General features: G+C 35.9%; 1 protein-coding gene across 1 annotated transcript in view; it reads left to right on the forward strand.

Moving 5' to 3' along the window:
• The window catches only part of LOC128217361 (plexin-A3-like), a 40220-nt gene that overhangs the window by 15228 nt on the left and 2154 nt on the right, over positions 1–22838 (forward strand). The window contains 29 exon segments of the mRNA XM_052924473.1: positions 2061–2157; positions 8528–8621; positions 8924–9073; positions 9405–9521; positions 10379–10463; positions 10639–10814; positions 11699–11853; positions 12404–12506; positions 12751–12893; positions 13237–13407; positions 13791–13890; positions 14095–14231; positions 14888–15023; positions 15173–15334; positions 15988–16084; positions 16441–16602; positions 16909–17057; positions 17454–17569; positions 17682–17741; positions 17881–17955; positions 18217–18430; positions 18635–18800; positions 19210–19338; positions 19341–19385; positions 19632–19720; positions 20971–21045; positions 21405–21565; positions 21692–22325; positions 22540–22614. Of these exon segments, the coding sequence (XP_052780433.1) occupies positions 2061–2157; positions 8528–8621; positions 8924–9073; positions 9405–9521; positions 10379–10463; positions 10639–10814; positions 11699–11853; positions 12404–12506; positions 12751–12893; positions 13237–13407; positions 13791–13890; positions 14095–14231; positions 14888–15023; positions 15173–15334; positions 15988–16084; positions 16441–16602; positions 16909–17057; positions 17454–17569; positions 17682–17741; positions 17881–17955; positions 18217–18430; positions 18635–18800; positions 19210–19338; positions 19341–19385; positions 19632–19720; positions 20971–21045; positions 21405–21565; positions 21692–21842 (3515 nt within the window). The 3' untranslated portion in view covers positions 21843–22325; positions 22540–22614.

The raw sequence follows: 22838 nt of genomic DNA on the forward strand, positions 1-22838 counted from the left end.
CGTTACTGTGAGGGTTTCCATTGCGTTACTGTGAGGGTTTCCATTGTGTTACATGGAAAGTTTCCATTGCGTTACTGGGAGGGTTTCCATTGCGTTACTGTGAGGGTTTCCATTGTGTTACATGGAAAGTTTCCATTGCGTTACTGTGAGGGTTTCCATTGCGTTACTGTGAGGGTTTCCATTGCGTTACTGTGAGGGTTTCCATTGCGTTACTGTGAGGGTTTCCATTGTGTTACATGGAAAGTTTCCATTGCGTTACTGGGAGGGTTTCCATTGCGTTACTGGGAGGGTTTCCATTGTGTTACTGTGAGGGTTTCCATTGTGTTACATGGAAAGTTTCCATTGTGTTACTGGGAGTGTTTCCATTGCTTTACTGCGAGGGTTTCCATTGTGTTACATGGAAAGTTTCCATTGCGTTACTGGGAGTGTTTCCATTGTGTTACTGTGAGGGTTTCCATTGCGTTACTGTGAGGGTTTCCATTGTGTTACTGTGAGGGTTTCCATTGCGTTACTGCGAGGGTTTCCATTGCGTTACATGGAAAGTTTCCATTGTGTTACTGGGAGGGTTTCCATTGTGTTACATGGAAAGTTTCCATTGCGTTACTGGGAGTGTTTCCATTGTGTTACTGTGAGGGTTTCCATTGTGTTACATGGAAAGTTTCCATTGCGTTACTGTGAGGGTTTCCATTGCGTTACTGTGAGTGTTTCCATTGCGTTACTGTGAGGGTTTCCATTGCGTTACTGTGAGTGTTTCCATTGCGTTACTGCGAGGGTTTCCATTGTGTTACTGTGAGGGTTTCCATTGTGTTACATGGAAAGTTTCCATTGTGTTACTGGGAGGGTTTCCATTGTGTTACTGTGAGGGTTTCCATTGTGTTACATGGAAAGTTTCCATTGCGTTACTGGGAGTGTTTCCATTGCGTTACTGTGAGGGTTTCCATTGTGTTACTGGGAGGGTTTCCATTGTGTTACTGCGGGGTTTCCATTGTGTTACATGGAAAGTTTCCTTTGTGTTACTGCGGGGTTTCCATTGCGTTACTGTGAGTGTTTCCATTGCGTTACTGTGAGTGTTTCCATTGCGTTACTGTGAGGGTTTCCATTGCGTTACTGTGAGGGTTTCCATTGCGTTACTGTGAGGGTTTCCATTGCGTTACTGTGAGGGTTTCCATTGCGTTACTGTGAGGGTTTCCATTGCGTTACTGTGAGGGTTTCCGTTGTGTTACTGCGGGGTTTCCATTGCGTTACTGGGAGGGTTTCCATTGCGTTACTGTGAGGGTTTCCATTGCGTTACTGTGAGGGTTTCCGTTGTGTTACTGCGGGGTTTCCATTGCGTTACTGGGAGGGTTTCCGTTGTGTTACTGCGGGGTTTCCATTGTGTTATTGGGGGGATTTTCAGTGTGTTACTGGGAGGGTTTCCATTATGTTACTGGGAGGGTCTCCATTGAATAACTGGGAGGATTTTCATTGTAATACTGGGAGGGTTTTCAGTGTGTTACTTGGAGGGTTTTCAGTGTGTTACTGGGAGAGTTTCCATTGTGTTACTGGGAGGGTTTCCATTGTGTTACTACACGGAGGGTTTTCATTGTGTTACACGGAGGGTTTCCATTGTGTTACAAGGAGTTTTTTCATTGTGTTAAAAGGACGGTTTCCATAGTGTTACCTGGAGGATTTCCATTGTATTATTAGGAGGGTTTCCATTGTGTAACTGAGAGAATTTCCATTGTGTTACACGGAGGGTTTCCATTGTGTTACTGGGAAGGTTTTATTGTATTACTGGGAGGGTTTCCATTGTGTTACATGGAAAGTTGCCATTGTGTAACAGGGAGTGTTTCCATTGTGTTACTGGGAGGGTTTCCATTGTGTTACATGGAGGGTTTTTATTGTGTTACTTGGAGGGTTTCCATATACTGGAGGGTTTTCATTTTGATACCGGCTGGATTTTCGTGATTAACTTCTTATATAGTGAATCAAGTATAAACGGTTTAAAAACGGGTACTTTAATTTGTAGGTAAAGTAGGCATATTCTCGTAACTGCTGTCGAGTGGCTATTTATATATTAGGTACGGCCAGTGTGTCTGTCCTGCTCTTCACAAACGTTTCCCCTGTGGCTGTAATGAGAGGGGAGTTAACTGTGTTTGAATGCGAAACGTTTACAAGGTATTGTTATTCTTGTTTTAGTTAATATTCACATGAATGTATCTTTATAACATGTTATAAATTATACATAAGGTTAGATAGAAAAGACTTATTATTAAAACTTACGCTTATTATTAAAACTTAAACTAAAGATTAAAACTACACTTCAAAAATACCGGGATAATGCATAGATGGCAGTACGTGTTAGAGATGATGTATTTCAACTAGGGATGGCAACGAATACCCGAGTAATCGAGTACTCGATCGATCGTCCGAGTACTCGAGTACCAAATTACTACTCGAGTACTCGAAAAAAATCTATAAAAATCACCAAATACACGATTTACAGACGAAGAATCAGATCTGGTTAATTGCCAAGAGGACAATTTACGGTCCCTTTGTTTTCCTTTTATTTAATTTTATATTAAAGCACATAATGAAAGTCTAAAATGACCAATAATACGACCAACGCACAATATACGTCATGAACGATACATGCATACACGATCTTTTCTTTCCCGAAAACAAATTCATTTTTCCGAGTAATCGGGTACCCGAGTACTCGATCGAAAGATTGTCCGAGTACTCGAGTACCAATTTTACTACTCGTTGCCATCCCTACTTTTAACGTTAAATTAAATATAATGAAAAGGTTTTTCAACAACATTTTCATCCCTTGCCTCCAAAACCCTGAGCTTTTCAAAGAATTAACCAAAAAATGCACTCTTCTTGAATAGCTTTAATGCATAAACACTCGTCGAAACCGTGCTTAAAGACATTAAATGACTTACGAAATTGGATGAATAAACAATCGCTCAAACCGTGTTGATTTTCCAGAACTTCATATGATTATCCTGTTATATCGTTTATGTTGTTCATCGGACCAATTGATTATAATAAAGCAACATGGTTTAATGTTTTTAGCATGCCATATTTAATCAATATCACTGTAACGACACAGAAAGGCACACATATATTAACGTATATTTGTTCATAAATAAAGTCTACATTGATATAAAGAAAACTCGTTTATGATGTTACAATAGTTGGAGTTTTTGAAGTAGACATTGTGGATTGCATTTTTATATCGCAATTATCTGCGCGCTACATTTTAACTGGGAGCCTGTTCTGTTTACCGGGCGGGTGGTATTAACGTGGCTATTTTTGATATTACACAAGCTTAAATGACATTCTGAACTGTCTGCTATTTATCGATCAATAAAGATTTTATTTTGAAGAAGTTAAAATATTAAAATAAAGAGTCCCTCAATTTTCGAGAACTCAGTACTATCTCTAGTGACATAGTGTAGAAATTATTGCATGAAGAACCTAATTTGTGCCCACTGAAGTGGGCGTCCTTTATAAAACGAGTTTTTTTTTCGGATGTACATCTTCCGGGTAATTAATATAATTCGTACAAAATTCTTTTACCGGCCCAGTATCTTTAGCGGTTAAAAAATTAGTGAAAAAATAAAAGTTCATATATAACTGCGATAGAGTTTTAGATAATGTTTGTTAAATACCCAAGGTCCACGCGATGCTTGATGTCAGAAACAGCAACGGTATTACTAATTCGATATCTCACTCGCTAAATTCTAATGAGGTAAATAAATGGGTGGAGTATAGTATGCGCTAAGTTAACAGCACTGTGCAGTCGACTTATTCCGCACTCTTTTAATATGAAGTTTTAGGATGGAAAAACAACTGGAGAAATACTGATCATATTTAGATAAAACTTTACATAAAGAAAATTAAGCACTTGTTATACAATATATTTTAAGCAAGCATTTTGAAAAGAACAATCATCAAAAATTAGCCAATTTAATATGTCAATATCAATTATTCCCTTTGCTTCGAATTATGATGATTTAGCTTTCAATAGAAATATTTTATAAAAAAAATCCGCCTAGTTCTTACTGTCCCGCTTCTGGTCCGGATATATCCCGGTGGAAACTAGCCGGTATACCGGGACATTTGTGCCACAAAGAAAATTGCTTTCTCATATTTCCGTTGCTGTCCCGGAGTGCTCCCGGTTTAGAGGCTGGATTACCCCGGTCAGGCATGGAGTATATACGGTGTCGCGACTGTGAGTTTCCAGGTGTATCCGATGTTACCCAGGTCGTGCCCCGATACCAGCCGGTGACAACCCGATCGTGTCCCGGCCCTGCTGCTCCAACCCGGTAAAACCTCGGTCGTTCGCTGTTGAAGCCTCCGTGTCAACCGTTGTTACCCTGTTGTAACCAGATAGTATATATGAAGCGAGACAGGCATAAATCAGAATCAGTTTTCTCTCGTCTGTCAAAGAAGAAACATTTATCGCATAAGTTGTAACATCTTAAAATGCCTAGAACAAATAAAACCCGCCTGTTAGAAAAAAGTGTGATGAAGAATGTACTAGATGGAACCATGCGTTCAACGTCTGATGACGAATCGATTCGTAAGGCAAAACCTCCATTCCTGAGATAATTATCACTTGACCGTAAATCACCATCATCATCACCGACGCAGCATAGACAGAAAAAAAGATCAGAAGGTGACAATGCCGAGGAGCAAGAACCCACTTGCGATATCCAATACGAAATCGAAATTGTTGGTATCAAGCAAGTTTGTAAACAAAGTTGTCAGATAAAATCGTTTTAATTAAAATTCATCTGTCATGGCACAGCACCAATGGGGTCACTCTAGCAGGCGGTCATGTATTCATTTTTGCTTTGGCTCTTACTGTCTGTCTGTTGCCACGGATCATTGCCATGTCCTCAAGTGGGCAATTATTAGTCCATGCTCCATTGTTAATATTATGATCTACATGTAGGTCTTCATGGTCCAATTCAGCCTTCTAAATAGCCGGATATCGCATGCACATGAGGTTATGTAAGCAGATACAGTCCAGCATGACGGATGAAACAGTGGTGGGTTTCTTGCGCATGGTAGTCGGGAGAACCTGGATTCTGGACGCTAAATTGCCAAATGCATTCTCTATGACCCTTCATGCTTTGGACAACCGATAGATGCAAATCCTCTCAGTTATTTTCAGTAAACGCTTCGACTAGGGTTTCATGGGCCAATTTATTTAGCCAAACGCGTCATCTGCTGCAATAAATTACGCTACATCAGCGTCGTCACCAGGGGCCCAGGAGCAGGGAAACCTGCACTCCCATTATTCTATACACTCCTTCAACTCTGATTTATTGGACGATTGTGCATCACCTGCAGACTCTGACTGTCCGACCTCCACCCACATGATGTTCAAGTCCCCATCTACTAAAGCCATCATAATAATTGAGTGAAACTTCTTGTAATTGAAATACTCGGATCCACCACACGACGAGCATTTCATAGCGATATGTATTCCACCCAGAGTCCTTCCTGACAGTGTGCTCTCACTGCCACTTTATTGAGAAAACATCAGCCTTGGCTCTCCATTCCTGTGGTGTTGTAGGACAGTCGACCCCCTCATCCGTAGTTCATCTAAGATAGCATAACACACCTAAAACATAAATTTAAACAATATAGCATCTTATTATATTGCTTTTCACTGAGCTACATCATTTAATCACATTGGGGAAAGGCGTTGGTCAGATCCATCATAATCAACCAAAACAACTTCAATACACTTAATAACAATATTGCATTATTAATACGATATACTACATGATATTACAATATATACTTGCATTAATAAAAAATTAAAGAAGTTGGAGATGGTGTTAAGAAGGCGTACATCAGTGAGTGGTTGTTCTCCCCGCTGGCTAGATATCGCAAAGCAATGGCTTACTTAAGACCAGGCTAAATTAAACTATCTGTACCATGTATCGTGTTTGGATATTTGATGCTGTAATTACTGCAGCAGTTCATGGAACATCCCAGGATCAACCCGAAGGAAGTTTCGGAACGACCGCTCATCTTCAATCCGCAGTTCCTTTAGAAGCCTGGAGTAATGTCCGAATTAAAGCTCTCTGTAACCAAAGGCGAACCCACACTCTCTTGCTTTGGTGTTTTCTTGGGTATCGTCTGTTGTGTAATAACTGAATCCTTGGAACCATTATGGTGCAAGGTGTCTGATAATGTGCCTGTTGTAGCTGACAGTTTACCAACTGGAGTCTGTTTTGGTCTGCATCATATAATTCAACTCGCTGATGTTCGATGCTCTCAACTTATATACACCGAGAATTTATTCGGGGCTAACCGTTCTTACACCCTGTCTGATCGTAACTTCGCCGTCTGTAATTCTGTCATGGAAACGGTATTATCCGGCATAAACGCTGACAACCCGGGTCAGCCCGTAATGGCGGGGGTCTACCGGCCTCAATAGGCGGAGTGCAGACACACACTGTTGCAAACCGTCTGCTTAACAGGCTTAGACTATGTCAGTCCCTTCCTCAATCGGTGCAAAACGATGCATTACCGACTAATGTCGGAGCTTGTCCGGCTTAACTCCGTGGTATCACCGTATGTTAACCTTGAGTGGAGTATCTCAAACCGTGTAAGTCTTCCCGGTTTAACACGGTGTCCCCGGACCATGCTCCGGGACGTACCGGGCCCCAAACTGGAACAGTGAGAACTTGGCTTAATAACAGTGTAAGTATGACCATTTTGGTTTTATTTAAACACAATATTTATTCGTTGAAATATGAAAATGATAGTATATCAACCGAAATAAATTGTTTATATCAAGAAGGTCACGATATATACACACTCCGTATTGACTTTTTATTTGGAATATACTTCAAGTTTTGTTTCATGTTTGTAATTGCGATTTATGATTTTTTATCATTTTAAAAAAGTAAAGAAATGAGAGAAATCATTAAGATATACTTACACTTCGATACATTTACAAAGCTTATACATACTGGGATTTTAATTGATCGTACATCGTTTTTGTTAAATGATACAATGTTTTGAAATACGATAAAAACATTCTTAAGAACGAAACAATTGTTTTGTCACGTTTATGTATACAATTTTATCATACATTCTTACAGCTAGTCATGTGGATGCGAATTTATTTTTAGACGTGACAGCATAATTTATTTATAATTCAAAAGCGTAGCAGACAAGATTTTCGGCTGTCTAGTGTGACCTTCGAACGTAACGATATTGTTGACTACACGGCACTTACTCACCTTTGAAAAGTTTGTTTCAAAACTTTAACCTTTGATCGTTCTTATTAGTTTTTCCAACGAAAGACGATGGCAGACATAATACAAGTAGTTCAGATGTAGTACAGATGAAAGTAGTGTTATTGTGCATTATTCCGTTCAATTACGTTCCTATTTTCAGTGTAAATATTTGTTGCATGTTACCTTTAATAACTGGGGTATTGTTTCGCCTTTTGAATAAACACGCAACAGTATAACATATTTTTTTAATCTGGTAAGAGATCAATAAGTAAACAGTTATAGCATGTTTAAGAAAGAATAAATTTATTAAAGAATACACGTTTGACCGGCGTATCTGCAATTACTTGAATATTGCAGAAATAAAACAAAACGTATAGTAATATATCGTGATACGCTTTTGGCGTATAAAAAGGTACCGTTAAGCCCCTTAATGTACACATTCACAAGACAAGTGCAGTCACGTGCTGTTAAATTAACACCAATAAAATAATAATTAAAGAAAACTATATTTATAGTTTGTTTTGATTGATTTTCATTTTGTTAACAATACAAAATAATTCATGGTGCCCTTGATTCTTTCCTCAATGGTCATTCTTGTATGTTAAATAGGGCTTACGGCATTTGGTCAAAACGGCCTAAAACCTGAAAAACTAAAGAAACACACCTAGTAGCCAAAAGTTTAAACATAAACCCCGTTTAATGGCATAGGGAAACGCCAAAGACATAGAACACAAAATCAAAACAGAAATCACAAACAAAAAAACATGGAACAACAGCACAAAACTCCACAAACAACACAGTGCATATATACTATATTAAACACTAGGTGTGTTTATCAAGGATTGTTAGGTACCGCCTTTGAACGGTCAGTAAATTGTAAAATTACGGGGGGTTTAAACCAGTTTGCTTGCACAACCTCACTCTTATCCCAACAATCCAGAAAAAGTAAAAACCTAAAAGATAAATCTTATCAAAGTATGCATTAAATCATATCATAAAACAAAATAGTCTCTTATGTTTACCACCTTTCTTTCTTTCTATATACTTCGCTCGATATTAGAACCATTTGTCCTTTGATTATCTATTTAGGCTTATTTGGCAAGAGATAAAGCAGTCTTGAAAACCTTATACAATGTGTTTTTAATCATCATCTCTTTCATGCAATTTTACAATAAATAGTAGCTAAAAAGCTTCTACAGGTGTCCGTTAAAACATGTTTCAACGATGTGTTAGCTTCATTTTCTATAAGTTTTATTTTTGCTGTATTTAAGATGTCTCAAGTGCAGTTTTAGTCAGTGGACATGCAAATGGTGTCCTTTGGATGGACGTTGCGTGAAGAAAAACAATTCATGCAATGAAACTGAGGTAGCACCTTATATTTTCAAATATATAAAAAAATGTACAAGATATATAGAATGGCGTCTGCAAAAGTTTATGAAGTTTTGGTCAGACTACCACGAGACACGCGATACATTAAAAGTTTGACGTAAGATGTAATAACTCAGTGTTTTAACTAAGACATTTTGGCAATACGATAGCAGGGGCATTCTATGTTCAATGGCCGCTATATTATAATCAATGATTCCGTAAGACTTATTAATGACTACAGTATTCAGTGATGGCGTAAGACATCGATATGAAACAATATCCCTGTATTATTATTTCAGAGCTCAGAAGAGATCGATGAAGAAAACGGATGTCCACATGTTACAAATTACACCGTTTCTGATCCAAATGTGCTGGATGGTTCCGGTGACGCGCACTTAGCAATTGAGGAAAGCTACAATGTTACTGTCAAGGGCGAGAACTTTATTGAGGTACGGCAAATCAATTTTCACTTATATGAAAGTTATAAACTTTGCATAAGGCAGAACATTTTCAATAGCTAATCAATACTTAACTACTGATATTAGACATTTTATAGTTCAATTTAAACACACGGAGTCATGTTCGAATTGTTGTATGAATATCAGAAATATCTCTCTAGTGAACAATGCAATACAATATCGTTAGTATGTATAGTAGAATGTTACAACTGCGAGTTTAGAATTTTCTGAACATCAGGGATATCTGAATTCAATTTAATATAATATGACACACCTTCACTTGATATACAGACTAATAAAGACTATTATTATAATGTTTTAGCCTCATGATGCTGCAAATTACCAGTGCTCTGTGAAAAACTCAGACCTACCTGACGGAGAAAAACTTTTTCCGGCAACAAGAATGAATAAGTTTGAGATTATGTGTCACATTCATAAGGTAATAAAAACAGAATACTACAATGTTATTAGATCAAAACAAATATACATGAGAAACATTGAACATTAGTTTGAACATTAATTTTCTTTTCAACGACCCAAAACATTAATTTTGATAATGAGGTAAGTTGCTTTAATATTTGCAAATGGCACATCCTTAAGATAAAACACTTTCGGTATGTGTTTTTGAAAAAGGAAATATGAAGTATAATTGTTTGTTTATCATAATATCTTAATATATCTCACCGAATGAGCACCTAAACCTATATTTCACTAGTGGCTATTTAAATTGTGTGTTCACAAGGTGAAGTAGATCGTGATGTTACACTGAAACAAACAGTTATTATTTTAATTAAATGCCTAAAAGGGATATAAAATAACATTTAAGTATTTTCAGAAAACGGTGCCAAATTATATGCAAACGTAACGTCATTTCGGAAACGACGTCGTTTATATTCTGTTCCAGCCCTGTGCGCACGTATAAGCGAGAGAGGGTTAACTGCCAAAGCAGTGATATTGATCAACTTGTTCTCTTATTGCCAAATTATATGCAAACGTAACGTCATTTCGAAACGACGTCGTTTATATTCTGTTCAAGCCCTGTGCGCACGTATAAGTGAGAGAGGGTTAACTGCCAAAGCAGTGATAACTTGTTCTCTCATTGTTAGAAGCAGCAAAATATCACTTGTATTTCCATGATAGATCTCTATAAACATCGGAAATCATTTAATAAAGATCCGTAGAAATCAGATTCATCGTGGCCCGACAACGTCCATGACATATTTATTTTATATGTTGATTGATGTCAGGAGAACACTTAAACAATAAAAATATTAAAATTTGTCTTTTGTTAACAAGGGAGGCATACAAAGGAATCTTGACTCGCTTACAAGTCTTCATGTTGACCTTCAGTCAAGACAGCTTGACGGACGATCGTTTAAAGGTAAAACTTTAATAATAGAACGATCAGTAATCACCGGGTTTAAATATTCAATCATTTGTTAATGATTTTTTCCTCAATATTTTTTAGTATTTAATTGTTCCACAACAACCATGTTGACATGAAACTTGCCTGTCTTATCTGTCTGTCAGTAGATGTGTATATATTCTATTTTTAGTTGTGTTTTATCAATGTGGTTCTCGAATCTCCCCCTCAAACAACTGTGGACAATGTGAAAGTTTTAAATACTACCAGCCATATTTAAAATGCAAATGGTGTAATGGGCTGTGTATCTACGGGGGAAAGCCTTGTACAACAGCAGAAACCATGTGCCCTGACCCAGTTATCACAAAGGTATTTGAAATCATCCACTTACGTAGAATCTGGAATTACATTCATATTGTGTGTGTTTAATCTTTAATGAATATGAACAAAAATACAATATTTTTTTAAAGATGCACTCTTACTCCCGCATAACATCTACCACGATTAATACTATTGTTTTATTTTCCAAAAAGGATGAACAAATGTCGAAAACAATGGTTCTTATGAAGGATACCTATTTAAATTTGAAAGAAATGTGCATAAACACAGTATTACTACCTTTAGATTATAGTAGATTATAGTAAATCTTTTAGCATTCACCAATCATTTAATATGGTTTGCGTTTTCAACTACTAAATACACGGTTACAATCTTGTTATCAGTAATTGATATTTTCCATAAATGCAGTATTTAGTATGTAGATAAAGGTTTATGACTCAAAATGTGTGTTTGTTATACATGTGTATATATCGATTTTGAATAAGAGTGTCACTTAATAAAAGCCTGACACCGAAGGTGTGTATCGATTTCGAGTACATAACCTTGCTGATATTTATTTCAATATGTATTACTTCATTCTATGGCCACAGTACAAAGACGACATTTAAGAGTTATTTGACATTTGTTATGGATTGTGGTATATGCCTTGACAATTCAAACCGTTCCTTTCGGGATTAATAGAGAAATTATGTACTAATTGTTTTCGTTGTAAATGGAAATTGTCTTAGCTAGTTTTGCGACTCAACTAGTTTTTTGACACTTATGTATGTCTACTTATTTTTACTGAAGTTTGACGGGTTCAAACGTTTTCGAGGAAATGACCGGGATTGTATCAGTTCTATTAGCATTACGCAGTTAAGTTGTATACTTTTTGTCGTTTTGAAGAAAATTTCGGTCATGTATAATATGTGCAGGTATATCCTCTTTCTGCCCATATCAATGCTGTCACTCCCATAACTGTCGAGGGTTTTAACCTGGGTTCCCTACAAAAACAAAACGCTGTTAGTGTCGGGAACATCTCCTGTGTTACCAGTCACACTGCTGCCGATATGGTAAACATATCAACAAGGTCGGTATATAACTTCACGTTCAAGTTTTACGTTATTGAGAATTAATTATCGCTCCTTGGATATAAAATAATTAATTAATCTGAAGCCGTTGTCAGTGTGCGTTGTCAGTGTTGCCCGCCTCCATACTGGTAAATAAACAATTTAAATGAAATCAAAATTGCTGTTTTCGTTATGTGGATGTAGTTTGTGTTATCAAATGTTGTATTCTTACAATATGAATAACGTACTGTGAAATATCATGCCTAAAAACAGACGTACTGTTTTAAATGTTAGATGTTATCGTCACCAGAAAATTGTTATTAAACTTCAATAAGAACTTGGATGATAAGCGTACACATGTACCTGGATTAGCAACATGTGCCTGTTCTCAACCCAATAACGACTGACCATTACCAAGCCTACCTAGATTTAAGTTTCTTTACGATTCGCAGTTCTAACGAAAAAAAATCAATTTTTGTATTGATGAAGGAATGAGAACTAAGCAGATGCATAATTCATTAGTATGTGGTTTATTAATATCAGAGTCGTGTAATGTTTTGTGATTTTTAGAATAACATGTGAGCTTGGACCAAGTCATAGAGTAACAATGGAAAATGTGACAGTGAATATAGCAGGCCACAATCCGGTTGTGTATGAAAAATACAGTTTCAACGTATGGTTGTTTTTATATAATAAATTATGTTACAATTTGAAAGTAACGCCATTATATATTTACTTATTGAATGTTGTTTGAAATTTGAACTTTGCCATAGTATGTGTTTTTCAATATCTAAAGGTTGCTGTATATAAAAGCGCTTACCATAACCAATTCTTAAATAAATGATTAGATAAGGAAGGCAATAATAGAAACTTTGATTTAAAGTTTTTGAACAATTATCAATGCAGCGCTGTAACAGTTTCAGATTCCGAGAATCACAAGTATTTTCCCGAGATACGGACCTTTGTCTGGTGGTACAAATGTTACGATATACGGCGAATATTTAGACACAGGTTGGGAGAGGAAGATAAAGATTGGAGAGCATCTAGTTATAGTGCCTATGTACGTCCGAACTAGCATGCTGTAGTTTAAAGCATAATCGCTGAATCTAATTTCTTTTGACATAAATTAACTGACAATTTGATTAATGTTAATGAAACACTGACCCATGTCATGATGTCTGACAAGGTTACGTTAAAATTCATAAACATAATTACTTATCTGTATAATTGCAGACTTCGACTGAGATGTTGTTATATGGCTTAGATTTTAACAGTCTTTGTTTATTGTCCGACATAAGTGCAGGCTGTAGATAGAAGTAAAGAGCTTGTGTGTCTGAGAAAGCTTTGTGTGATATTAAGTATACCTGTACAAACCATACTGTATTCGTAACATTTAATGTCAGGTCTATGAAGCCAACCATGGCCGAATGTAGGACAGTAAAATTCAATTCAACCACCAAGACGAATGCTTCAGTTTCCATGGTTTTCGATAATCAGATCGTTGAAGGAGTCAACTTCACGTACGTTACTGACCCTGTAGTTTGGAATATTCAACCAAGAAACAGTTTTGAAAGGTACGTGTTTATACTTTGTCGCGTTGACGGTCTTGTTGTTTCATGTTAACTAAACTTTAGCCTGTTTTTTTTTTCGAACAAAAAAGTCTACGTTTAATGATTTGTCATAGTGAGGGTGTTTTGGGAGTCGTGCAACAGCTTTAACCATGGCCATATCTTACAAGTACATGTTCAATTTGACAAAACAACTATGTGTGGCATGTCGCATAACTAATTTACCAAATTATTTGTCTTGTTCGAATTGTTCGAACTTTGTTTGATTAACAAAACAGAACAAATATTGACATAAGGATGCTTACTTGTGTTTTTTACAATTTTAATGTCAAATGAGTTTTTGAAAGTATAATGATAAAATAATTTATTTTCATCACCTATTAAAACAGCGGAGGACGAGTTTTAACTGTGACTGGTCTTAACCTGTTGTCCGTGCAAACACCGTGGCTCAGTGCCCATAACAGTGACGGAATAACTACAGTTAAAATAGTGAGTTATAACGATTGGATAAAAAAAAGTTTTTAAGTTTAGGGATTATTTGGAGTACAGAAACAGAATACTATATTCAGTTTGCCTTTATTCTTCTTTGCCTTGTTATGCGCAATGTCAGTTTTATCCCATTTTATCTAATATAAAGTGAATATTTTTTTTTTTTTTTTTTTATTGTATAATTGTTGATGCTATTAATTCTAGCCTTGCATTTGCGGAAGATCGCATGACCCACATAACAGTGAGTTTAATGGAAGTTTGACATGCAAAAGTCCAAGGTTTACTTTCCGAGGGTCCAGACAGCGGACAAAACGGTCACTTGAAGCTTTGGGAAACATGGAGTAAGTTTTGTTTTTCCTATTATTACTTGTAAAATGATCGTTATATACGTCATACAATTGAATTATATAAACTATGCGTTAGACAAACTAAAAAAAGAATCTGTATTTACAATATGTATTAATAGACACTTCACAACACTGTCACGGCACTTTCTGATATTAGTGAAACATTAATGCATCAACTTGATATTATAAATAAAGCTTAATTAAACGCAAGTGTTTATAAAAAATCTTTAACAAAGGGTAAGTTTTATTATGGAAGACCTTGGCCCTTTTTGTGTACAAACTGTGTTGTTTTTTTAACATTTGACTTGTATGATGTAGGGTTAGTTTTATTATGGACAACGTGGGCTCTATGCCTTTATTGTGTGCACCAACTGCTTTTTAACGTTAGTCCAATATGTTTGAAGGTCAGTTTAATAATGGACGGCTTAGCTCTATACCCTTTTTCGTACAAACGGTATTATATAACACTTCTCCGATATTTTAAAGGGTTAGCTTTATCATGGACGACGTGAGCTCTGTGCCTTTTCCGTACAAACAATATTATATAACACTTCTCCATATTTTAAGGGTTAGCTTTATCATGGACGACGTGAGCTCTGTGCCTTTTCCGTACACACGGTATTATACAATACTTCTCCAATATTTTAAAGGATAAGCTTTGTCATGGACGATGTGGACTCAGTCAGGAATTTGCCGTCCAACATTTCTGTCCTCCTATACTATCCTGACCCTACGCTTTACAACTTCACCGAGACTCTGCGCAACACACAAGTCATCATTATAAAAGTTAGTTTAACTTTAAATAATATCTCATTGCTTTGTTTGTTAATTTATAAGAATAGATAATAAATTTCGTTTTATAAACATGAATATGGATAGTTCTATAACACAATATAACAATGCATATAAAGCTTACAAATAAAAAATAATTTAAGGGTGAAAATTTGGACGTGGCAGCAACCGCCGAAGACGTACAGGTGTTAATTGACTGTGAGAAATGCAATGTTACAACTCTAGAGAACAACCGGGTGTACTGTACCCCTCCAACAAGTGCGCCCAAATGTAACGATACCAGACACACGTTGTTTCCTATTAAGGTAAAGCTACCATTCTTTCGTTTGAAAAAAATTAACCTTTGATACCTTCATTAAGCATTGTTTAAAACAAAGTTAGCTTATTTCTATCATAACACATTGTTTGAATTTAAAATTAACTTGCACTACGCATTGTTGGAAGCGTGGGTACATTCATTATGCAAAATTTCTATGAAAAACGTGTTTTGAATTAACTACACCAAAAAGCAGTTTTTCTCTTTTATTACTTATTGTCTAAACCAAACCGCCGTTTATTACACTTGCCTTGGAACGGTCAGTAAAATGTAAATTTACTGGCGTATTAAGTGTAATAAACTGCGGTTTGGTTAAGACATACATACTATATGTAAAAGCTAGGTATGTTTATCAAGGATTGTTAGGTCTCGCCTTATCCTCGCCTATTAAAAACCTCGCCTTTTTGTTTGAAAACATACCCAGCTTTTGTAGTTTTTCGCATAAATATTGTCTAAATCAAAGGTCACTAATACTCATTGGTTGAAACTCCTCGTAAAGGTTAAACAAACTGGCATGTTGCTACTTTTTTTCGTTCTCAATGAAATGTTACGAAAGACTTTTTAATTTATTTCAACAAATACCGAAATTATTCCAACCGTTCTAAAATAATATCATGTAACGTTAAACGTAATTGTTCGCAGGTGCGCATTGGATTTCTAACACGAGTGGTTGGCCAGATGGAGTATGAACATTCTGAGCCATTGGAACCTAACGCTTACACGAACATTCGACTAATTGGTAAGCACAAAAGCTATAAATTGTGTATGATCTTGTTCCTACCCCGACATTTATTGATATTTGATAATGTGATTCTAATATTTAAGAAGCTGTAATTGTTTGTGACTTATATTCTCGTTGAATGTTGGATTGACCCTTGTGCATTTATACGTGCTTGTGCTTCAATTAATGACCGTTGTGTTCGTCACTTTAGCAACTATTTTACTGTAATATTTGTGTTTGAACAAACATAATACAATGTGGCCAGGTGGCTTTGTCAATATAATATACCACAGACCTATTGTTTGAAGACTATTTAAGACTATTACTAAACGGTTGTAAATAACATAGTCCATTTCTCATGAATTATTTTGCAGCTGGCGTTGTAGGTGGAGTAGTGCTTCTAGGCTTGGTGTCTTTGGCTGTTGCATGCTTAACTATTAGGATGAAGCTGCGAGATCGAATAATGCAGGAAAGGAAGGGTTATGAGTATAAGCTGGATAAAATGGAGGGTCGCTATAGAAACCAGTGCCGAGAAGGTAAGTCCAAAGTAACTCGTGAAATTATTATAAGAATTGAGCATTTACTTACTAGAAATAATTAAGAAAAAACAAACGAGAGCGATATGGAATGTGTGTTGTTTGTTAGCATATTCAAAGCTATTTGCTTTTATTGTTAAATGTGAGGATAGGTTAGTTTGAGAACCCATTTCGACAGCAAATGCTTTCCACTCGCTGTTCGTTCCAAGGCGCTAACCCAAATATATACTTTAGACGAATTGTTTATTTGGGGATTAAAGATTTATTAAAACTATTGATAAATGAGTTTCGTGCGACATTTTGCAGAGTTCGCTGCTCTACAAACAGCCATGGTCGATCTTACAAGTGAGCTTGAAGGTGGAAACGTCCTGTTCCGAGATTTTGATGACTATGCTTGTAAAACTCTGTTGTCTGCGGAAAAATCACTTGGTTTGATGTCACCCCCTCCTATAATTGTAAGCATGGCAAACATAGTAGTATGAGTTGTTCAACATTTAATGATCTTTGCAGTTCGTAAATCCGATGCTCAGCATTAACTTTTTATCCTATATCTTGAATCTAAAAGCCAGAAATAGAAACTGGTTTGATCGTCGCAATAAGATACAATACTTATAATAATAGAGGATGTGACATGACCCCCATTCAATACGGGGTTTATTAAACGAGTTGTTTTTAAAATTAATATTAACGAGCGAGTTTATATCGACTTTAGTATACGAGTTTATTGAATTTAGTATTTATTGACTTCGAATGTGATATACAATTTATATCAGAAAAAACAAAACTTGGTCACCTATCTAAAAACACACGCCCTACTTAATTTATGATATAAAATGCGAGATTCATTTCAGACGAGTAGCATCGAGAAGGAGATGGAGCAGTTCAAGAGTTTGTTGAAGAGTCGCCAATTCCTTCTGACTTTTGTTCGAGCCCTGGAGAAGCAGAATAGTTTTACCATCCATGACAGGTCTGCCGCCATGTATAAGTTTTCCTTTGTCTGTCTATTTCTCAAATATTATAATTATTATTATTTTGAAACCTAATCGATAGATATTATTCAATAATTTATTTACTTATAGGTCTGACGTTGCATCATATTTGATGGTCATCAACCATGACAATATGGAATTCATCACGAGGTACGTAATTTCTAATACCGTGAAATTAGAATATTTTGTTTATGCGTTTCATGTTATAATTAAGGAAGCGTTAATTATTTGTTTTTGTTTTTACAAATTAATGATTGCTAGTGCCTCTCACAATAGTTTACCTTTACAGCATTTTGACGGACCTACTTGATGCTCTCATTGACAAAAATGTAGCAGCCAACACTCCTAAACTGCTTTTGCGAAGGTGCGAATGGTTAAAAAAAGTTTTTACTGAAAATGTTGTCTATTAATCAAATTAATATATTACTTTAAAATAAATGATGTGGCGTAGTTATTTCTCGAGTAGTGTACACTCAGTAAACTGTTCAACCTTAATTTAAAATCAGTAAAATCAGTATCATCATCATTTATTATAGCATTGATCTTTAAAAGTATTTGTTAATAGGTAATTATTTTCAGGGCAAAAACTGAACTTACCTCTTATAGAAAAAAGTTTCTTCTCCAGGTCCGAGTCTATAGCTGAAAAGTTGTTGACTCACTGGCTGTCAATCTGCCTCTACCATTATCTAAAGGAGCATACCGGGTCGGTACTGTTCATCCTCTATCAGGCTATCAAGATACAAGTGGAGAAGGGCCCAGTGGACTACATCACATCATGTGCAAAATACACGCTATCTGAGGACAAACTCTTTACTGAAACTCACCAACCAAAGTCACTGGTATTGCTATTTGTTACAAGTTCATTGTATATAACCCCGTATGTTTGTGCTCATCCATTAGGGATGGTTTCGCGAAACAGCATATACTTATGAACTACTCCTGTATAAGACATGACATATTTGGCTCTTGTATGGTGTACTGGTTAAAGTCTTATACACATACTTATAGTATAAAAGTGATACATTATTTTAATACGGTTTCAGACGCTGGAAGTTGATCATTTCCAATATATAGAAAACCAGCAGAAGACCATTGATGTGGTAGTTCTCGACTGTGACACAATCACCCAGGCCAAGGGCAAGATGTTAGAGATTCTGTACAAAAACGCCGGATACTCGCAACGGCCTTCGGTTCATGCAACCCGTTTAGGTAATCATATTAGTCCAACAGATGAGAATCAAGGTTACTGTCTCTTATTGTTTATGCTTCGTTGGCACATATTACACTATGACATCATGTTTTCTTGATTTGGAACACAATTGTTTTGCAAAACACATAGTATATACAGGTAAATGATGACATAGAATGGTGTTTTTCACATATTCGTACCTGATTTAACTAACTATCATCTAATCAGTCCAGTCAGCCCAGATAATAATATATAATGAGTTCATGATCAACAACATGTTTCATACACACGTATCGGCTTGAGCTTGCCATAAAATGTTCGGGTAGGGTAAACAATGTTATTTCTTTAAGTTAAATAGACCATTTCTTCTATTATTTCTAATAATAAAATTAATAAATACTTAGATTACTCAATCATACCCTTAAACAGAATTTGAAGAGAGTGGCGGTACCAGAAGAACTCTTCTTGACGAGGATGCTTCCAGTGTGAAAGACGGCCTTTGGAAGAAAATCAACACTCTCCAACATTATAACGTCCCGGATGGGGCGAAAATGTACTTAGGATTAACAGAGAAGATCTGACGATGTCTGTAAATATAAAGACAGGTAAACGATACTTTCGATGTTTCCTTTTCGAATGGGTCTTGATATAGTATGTTTTTGTCAAAACAACGTTGTTTTCATAGAGTTTATATTGTGCTCCCCTAGCATCTGGGTGAGTAGCAAATGGGGTTTTGGTAAGGTTTAAAAGATGTTTTTCTTTCATTTTCGTAAATAATTAACTCGTTGTAATCATGATATTTTTTATGTTCTTTTCGCACTCTAAAGCAGATGTTTATATTTTTACGTCAGCGGCGTCCCCAGAATCGTTCATTATCGGGAGCATAAGAAAGTCAAAACCAATTGTTCGCACAGTTAGCGGTTCAAACTTTTGGCATTTGGTATGAGCTGCATGAAAATGTATCTCTGTGCATGCTGCGAGTATCATGAAATGTTTTAATGTAAATGGTGTAATGACAATCTTGGAAATCTCTGTACATCATTCAATAAAAACATTGCGACTGCTCATTTTGTATATTCTCTTTTGCAAGGTGAATTCATCTATAATTCAAATATATTTGATCTTATTTCAAATCGCTTGAAGATTGAATTCGCCGTCTTAAACATACATCTTCAATTCATCACAGTATTGGAATGGAATGTGTCTCTCGTATCTTTCAAGAATGACCCAACTCTATGGTTTACCTAAATGTTATACAAAACTAGTTAGTTTTAAGATATTTTCGATTAAAAGGACGTTAATTAGTGTGTGTATACCACGTGATAAATTGCGTCATATATGCCACGTCGGAAGGCAACATTTTGCTTCGAATGAAGGCTTTAAACAAAGATAACTTTCCTATTCATCACCGTTTCAAATGACAATAGCGCAGTCTGCGACGCCTACGGAGCCCCGCCTTCGATCTTTAAACAGAGTTAGATTGAGAGTTTAGTTTCTTAGAACATTTCGACAAACCTTTTCACAATACGACCGCTTGATGGAGCACTGTTTATTAACATTATTTTGTAAACATGTTTGTCGAAGTGTCTGATGAAACTAATCACCTTATCAAACTCCGGTAATAAAACGAAGACAGTGCTCTTTAAGCTACATAAACTGCCTATTGTTTCATTTAAAATGGTGTAGTAAAAGAAAAGTTGTCTTTGATTTAAGTCTTTATTTAAAGCAAAATATTACCATCTGACGTAGCATATATGACGTTAATTATCACGTGGTATACACAAACTGTTATTGGAAATACAATAAAATGCTTCCATTTGACATGTTACGCTTAATATTTCAATATTCTATGCTTTTCCTTACGTTGTTTTCGGACGTCTGTTCTCGGACAAATATGTTTCAATATTGATCAGACCTAGAATATTATTTTGTGTGGCATCAAATGAATCCATATGTCATGATTTACATTTGAAGTAATAATTTTGATTAAAATAAGGAAGTTAATTTGAAACGGTAGACATTAAATGTTTGTCAAATTTCATAGAAATTCCCATGTACCGTTTAATGAATTGAGAGGATGAAAATAATTAGATATGTATATTGAAGACTATATCAAAGCGTTACTAAACTATATATATAGGTTTAGAACCTTTTGGCATTAATCTGTTTTTTAAAATATTTCACCATCAGATGAAACAGCACAACGAAGACGAGGAGGTGAAACTGGCCAGCGATTTCTTCCTACCACGGCTCCTCAACACAAAGGTATGTCAGCTATTTGTTCCTTAGGAATTGGTTCATTATTTCCCGATTTGCAGTATGATGTTAATTCACATCACAAAATGATGTGGATTACAAAATTATGTAGACTAAGCAACATCCAACTGCTTATAGACAATTCTTTTCGTCTCAATAGTGCATGTAACGATCTAATTTTGATAGGGATTTTACTAAAATAAAATGTTTTGTGTGAGCTGATGATGAAGGTTTTTGTTTGGTTTAGGAGCAGCTCAAATATGTAGTGATCGTTCAATTCGGTTAATGTTCTTAAACTCTTGCTAACGATCGTCATGTTTTTGGATTAGCCTACTTTTAACAAAACATATGAATGTTTTTTTCTACAGGGTACTCTTCAAGAATACATAGATGAATTCTATTCCCAAATCCTGCATGTCCCGAATGATCCGCCCATTATCATTAAGTTCCTGTTTGATATGCTGGACAGCGCGGCCAACAGGTGCAACATCACAGATCCAGATGTCATTCACACTTGGAAATGTAACAGGTTTGTGAGCGATATACGTGTCATTAAATTCAGAAATATGTTTATTGGTTTACATTTTGAGCATTAAGACCATGTAATTGTAACAGGAGTTATTTAAAGGCCAAACGGACAACTGTTAAATTACAGCCTGATGTTGCGTTTCTGGGTGAACATCATCAAAAACCCCGAGTTCGTGTTCGACATTCACAAGCCAGTAATTGTCGACTCCTGCCTCTCCGTGATTGCCCAGACTCTCATGGATAGTTGCTCTACCACCGAGTCAAAGCTGGGCCCGTAAGAAGGGTTCAACCGACATCGAAATGAAATGCACAATTTTAACATCGTTTAAAAAGAGCTTAACAACATAGAATAAGTACTATACCAAAATTAAAAAGTGTAGTCACCACTCACTTCTCGTTGTAAAACTAAATATCCATTTTACCTACAAAATCAAACACGCACTTCTCTCTTTAACTTTCACAATATAATTGTAATTTTACGTTACTTTCACGGATTACGTTTATTGCTGATGCTCGTTTTTACGTAGTTTTGTAAGCATTTATAAACACTTTTGTAGCATATTGGATCCTATTTTACTCCAGAACATTTTATAATACATTTTCACTTTTTTCGTAAGGGCTCTCCGTCAAACAAGCTGCTGTTTGCCAAAGAAATTCCTCGCTACAGGAAGATGGTGAAGGAATACTTTGCGGAGATGAAGTCTCGTCCAGCGGTCAGTGACCAGGATCTCAATTCGTATCTCACTCAGAAAATATCTCAGGTCAGGTTTAGAGATTTAGCAATAAGATCTGATATTTTCTTTTTTTAATTCGTTCGGAAAATGAATGACATTTTCCTCGTATATATTCCTCTTTTTTGGATTTGTGCTTTCTTCAGATTTGACTCTGGGTCACCAAAATAGCTTGTTCGTGCATTAGGATTATGGTTCCGCAAACAGCAATTTACATAAAACTGTCTCATATCTTCTTTTTCAGAAATATTCAGGAAAGATTTACCAATCCACTGCTCTTATTGAGATGTTCAAATTTGCCAAGAGATACCGACAAAAGGTTGAATGTTATATCACAGTACACTACACTTATGTCATTTTAAAAGAGTCTTGAGAGTACTCGTTACATTTCAGAAATATGATCAAATTTGACACGTGTTTATGTTTAAGAACGCGTTGAACACATTTAAGCAGTGTAGTATATGTATGATCAACGGAAATGATACATGTTTATGTTATGTTGTGGAAGGATATTGTTATGCATTTGTGGTCTGTCTTGTTTTT

This window comes from Mya arenaria, chromosome 14, assembly GCF_026914265.1.
Source record: "Mya arenaria isolate MELC-2E11 chromosome 14, ASM2691426v1".
Taxonomy (NCBI): Eukaryota; Metazoa; Mollusca; class Bivalvia; order Myida; family Myidae; genus Mya; species Mya arenaria.